We start from the raw sequence: 4,811 nt of genomic DNA, 5'->3' as shown, positions 1-4,811 counted from the left end.
GGGTTGTGTAAGGGGCAGGCTTGCAGGGTATACTCTTTGGTTGTTGATGATGCTTGGAGGGGATTGAAACCATGGCAATGAAATGATATACAATAGAATGAATGTAAAACTAGTGTTCTCCCATGTAAACTATCATATAATTCACAATAAAACTTTTTTTTTTTTTAAATCACATGCAGGGCAGAAAAAATAAAAAAGGAACCTAGATCCAGAGGGCGCGGAGGAAGGTAGACTCTCCACTGAGTAGTATCCAATCTGTGTGGGCAGGGCTGATGAAAGGAAATGAGGATAGGACTCTTGTGGTACAATAGTGAATAATTGCTATCAGGTCTGACTGTGAGGGTTGAAAACGTAAAGGTATAGACGTTTTGTAACAAAAGGAGGGGAGAGATTGACTTTGCAGTCCAGGAGCAGAGGTTCCTGGGACCATCACGGGAGAAGAGTGGAGTGTGGGACCCTACCTAGAGAAACAGTGATGCCATAGATGGAGGTAGAGACAATGACATGGAGAGATGGAGCAGCTGGGGACTCTAGACCCAGAGAGGGAGAGAGGCTGTGTGCTGACGACCGAGGGGCAGGCTTGTGGGGTATACACTTTGGTTGTTTGATGATGCATGGAGGGGATTGTGATCATGGCAATGAAACTATATATGATAGGATGAATGTAAAGCTAATGTTCTCCCATGTAAACTATCACTTAATTCACAATAAAACATTTAAAAAAAAAAAATACTATTTGCCCAAAAGCAAAGATGGAAGAGATAGAAAATGCAGATGAAAGTAAATGTGGAACCCAGGCCAGAAATGGGGAACCCTGGGTGGAAATGGGGATATTGCTGAAATATTGTGGAGGAAGCAAATAATGTCATGGAATACTTTATCTATAAACTATCAAAGGGGAAACTAATTTGCTCTGTAAACTTTCCCCTAAAGCACAATAAAAAAGATTTTGTTTAACGCTCAGTAAATACTAACAATTATAATTAAAAAAAAGACTCAGTCATCAATGAGCTTCAAGAGCTCCGGTGTGTGGAGAGTGGGGCTCAGAGATACATAGATACTGAGGGGAGAGAGGGCCATGGGGATGTTCTGGAAAGGACATGTGCCTTAGGCTATATTTTTAGTCAGGAGTGGATTACTGAGGATAGAGAGATGAAATGGAGATAAAGTCTTAAAACCTCAAGCCCTGGCTTCTGTGAGCCCACCCTGGACTGTTTCTCCAGAGGATGAAGACCTACTTGGCACAACGGCTAGAGAAGTGGAAAAGCAAAGACTGATGGTTCCCAGTTGCACCACACCAAGGGCTCTGAGCTCCAAGCCTCAGGACTTTCAGGTGGGGACCTGACTAACACCCTCACCCATATCCCCAGATGATCACCTCCCCTCCACAAAGTCATTGTATAAGTTACCTAGTGCTGCTGTAACCCAAGATAATACAAGTGGGTGTCTTTAAAGAAAAGAAATTCACTTTCTCACAATTTAGGAGGCTAGAAGCCCAGTTCAGGGCATAACCCTAGGGGAAGGTGTTTCTTTGTTTATTTCAGCTTCTAAGAATTGTCAGCAATATTTGGCATTTCTAGATTTGTAAATACATCTTGCTGTATGTGTCTGTTTTCGTATAAATGTCTTTCCCCTGTAGGTTTATATCTGTGCCTATTCTGCACTTTCTGGAACTCAGAAGTGATTAGATTTCTGTCTTAGTTATCTAATGCTGCTGTAACAGAAATAACACAAACAGTTTAGGAGGTTAGAAGACCGAAATTCACAGTGCCCGCTCTAGGGGAAAGTTGTTTCTCTGTTGGTTCTGGAGAAAGGAATCTTTTCAGCATCTGTAGGCCCAACATTAAGGAGCTCTGGTAGCGTAGTGGTTATGAATCGGGCTGCAAACCACAAGGTCAGCAGTTCAAAACTACCAGCTGTTCCGCGGGAGAAAGATGAGGCTTTCTGCTCCCATAAAGATTTACAGCCTTGGAAACCCTGTACAGGGTCGCTAAGAGTCAGAACCGACTCCACAGCACATAACAACAACAACAGGACCAACATTCCTTGGAGATCTCCATATGTCTTGGCATTAATCTTTTTCTTGATCTAGGAGTTTCACAGTACAGGTACTCCAAGTCCAAAGGATGCGCCCCACTTCCAGCTCTTCTATCTTAATAGTAGAAGGTTCCTCTGAGCTCTTCTGACTTCTCTCTCCTCTTATATCTCAAAAGAGATTGACTCAAGATACAACCTAATCCTGTAAAATGTATCCAGACTCATTAACATAGAAATGAGGATTTACAACACATAGAACAATTATACCAGATCAACGCTGATCTCATTAGATCACATCACATAAATGCCCCGTTACATAAAGACAAGTTCCCACATATTTGCCGGGGGGACACACACAATTCAATCCATGACAGTTTGGAACCCATCCTTCTCTGACATAATCTCATTAACACAACAAAACAAAACCCCCACTTTCCAAACAGATTATAGATACAGGGGTTAGGATTTCCACACAAAGTTTGGGAGGAATCACAGTTTAGTTTATAAGTCATGTTAGAGAGTCAGAGCTTCAGACTGAACTATACAGATCCTCACTGTTTACTCAACTGCCCCCGGAGTTGTTGGCAAGCCAAGGATAGGCACATGCAAATTTAAGTAAACTGCACAGAAGATGCTGAGGAATGCTTGAGGAGATCAGTGGGAATATATACGGTTTCCACCATGAATTCTGGAACTGCTATTCCATGGCAAATCCCTAGCCTGTGCCTTAATATTTCTGCCACAGTTTTGTCAGCTCCCTGGCCTGCCACTGGAGGCCAGAAGTCACCCTTGACTGCTTCTCTTCCTTACCACACCACATCCAGTCAACGGCTCACTTCCAGCTCTAAATATTAACACGTCCCAAACCACCACCATTGCTGCCCCCTACCATATTCATAATTCCACTGTGAACTCCCAGTCTCCAGCCCTCTCCTCTCCATTCTTCAGCCAAAGTGGTTTTACAAACATGTCATTCTCATCATGATATGCACTTGCTTATACAGCTTCAGTGTTATCAGACTAAAATCCAAATGCCTGACATTGACTTACCACACCCTTTATAATTCAAGCCTACTCCCCAAGCCATTTTCTCTCCTGCTCCTACCTTCCATGTTCTAGCATACTGGTCAACTTGCAGTTCCTACACACAAACTTATCTAGATGCCAGGCCTGTGCACATGCTGTGACCTCATTTGGAGACCTTCCCTCTCCTTGTGGGACCCACCTCTTTTCTCCAGGCTGGTTAACCATTAAGTCTGAGCTCAATGTCCCCAGATCACTACTTTCTTAAATTCTGAAATAAAGGCTGTTTGTCTGATTTGGACCAGTCTTGGTCAAGTAGTTATGTGCGTACCAGTCCTTGAAGGGTCCCTGGATTTGATAAAGACAAAGAAGGCCTCGTGGAGAAGGATTGGGTTGAGAGAACTGGGTACTGTTTACCACCCGTCGAGTTACCTAGGCATGCTGTAACAGGAATACCACAGGTGGGTGGCTTTCAAGAGCAGAAATGAATTTTCTGACCGTTCAGGAGGCTAAAAGTCTGAATTTAGCATGTGGCTATAAAGGAAAGACCTTTCTTTGCCTATTTCAGCTTCCAGTAGCTGGTAAGGGGTCCTGGTGTGGCACTGTAGGATAAGGACTAGACTGCTAACCACAGGGTCAACATTGCAAACCCACCAACAGCTCCTCAGCAACCCTACACAGGGACACTATGAGTCAGAACCAGCTGCACGGCACTTAACAACAGCAATAGCTGCTGGTGGTCCTTGGAGTTCCTGGGCTTGTGAGTTCAGCTGCCTCTGCTGGCATCAGAGAGGGTCTGTCTTCCCCCATGTGTACTACTTTTGGATCTAATCTCTTTCCATAACTCAGAAGTGATTAGATTTAAGATATACCCTGCATTGTTAGGGTCTCATTAATACAACAAAGGAAACCTGTTCCTAAATGGGGCTGCATCCATATGTACAGTGGTTAAAATTCCAACACACATATATATTTTTTTAATGTTTTATTGTGAATTGTATGATAGTTTAAGTGAGAGAACTTTAGTTTTACATTCATTCCATCGTACATCATCTCATTGCCATGGTTCCAATCCTCTCCATGCATCATCCACCAACCAAAGGGTATATCCTAGAAACCCACCCCCTACACTTCCACCCCTCCCCCCTGAGTTTTTGGCCCACAGTCCCTTTCCCTCTCTGGATCCAAAGTCCCCAGCCGCTTCATCACTCCACGTCCTCATCTTCTCTGTCTCTATCTCAGGCATCTCTATCTCTCTGGGTAGGGTCCCACTCTTGGCTCTTCTCCATTGATGGTCCCAGAGTTCTCCGCTCCTATCCTGGAGAGTTAATCACTCCCTTCCTTGTTCCAATCCTCACAATCCATCCTGACAAGCATTATTCACTACAGTATCACCATTTACCCATCTGTATTTCTTTTCATCAGCTCTGCCCAGACAGATTGAATTGTACCCACAGGAGATTCTGCCTTCCTCCATGCTCCCTAGCACTAAGTTCCCTTTTGAAAGCTTGTAAGCCAGTCACTTCTTGCCTTTGTAGTCCTCCCCTCCCCATTTGAGTATCCAATGTCTGAGTTGCCCATCTCCGTCCACTCTGTGTGTGGAGGAGGTGAGAATGTGTCTTGCTGTAAGGATTTGTTCCTTCTTTTGAGTTGCTGCTCCATAGGTAAAGGTCAAGTTCATCAGATTGTATCAGCTCACTCTTTTTTGTTTTTCCCCTCTTCTTTCTTCTCCTGGATGAGCTCCAATCATC

General features: G+C 43.9%; 1 protein-coding gene across 1 annotated transcript in view; it reads left to right on the top strand.

The window, feature by feature from the left end:
* FER1L5 (fer-1-like 5 (C. elegans)) overlaps positions 1-4,811 on the top strand; it is a 79,282-nt gene that overhangs the window by 10,168 nt on the left and 64,303 nt on the right. Inside the window, 1 exon segment of the mRNA XM_006876623.1 lies at positions 1,224-1,333. Within this exon segment, the coding sequence (XP_006876685.1) occupies positions 1,224-1,333 (110 nt within the window).

This window comes from Chrysochloris asiatica, unplaced genomic scaffold (assembly GCF_000296735.1).
Source record: "Chrysochloris asiatica unplaced genomic scaffold, ChrAsi1.0 scaffold00395, whole genome shotgun sequence".
In the NCBI taxonomy this organism is placed as follows: Eukaryota; Metazoa; Chordata; class Mammalia; order Afrosoricida; family Chrysochloridae; genus Chrysochloris; species Chrysochloris asiatica.
This window is presented reverse-complemented; position numbering and strand designations above follow the sequence as displayed.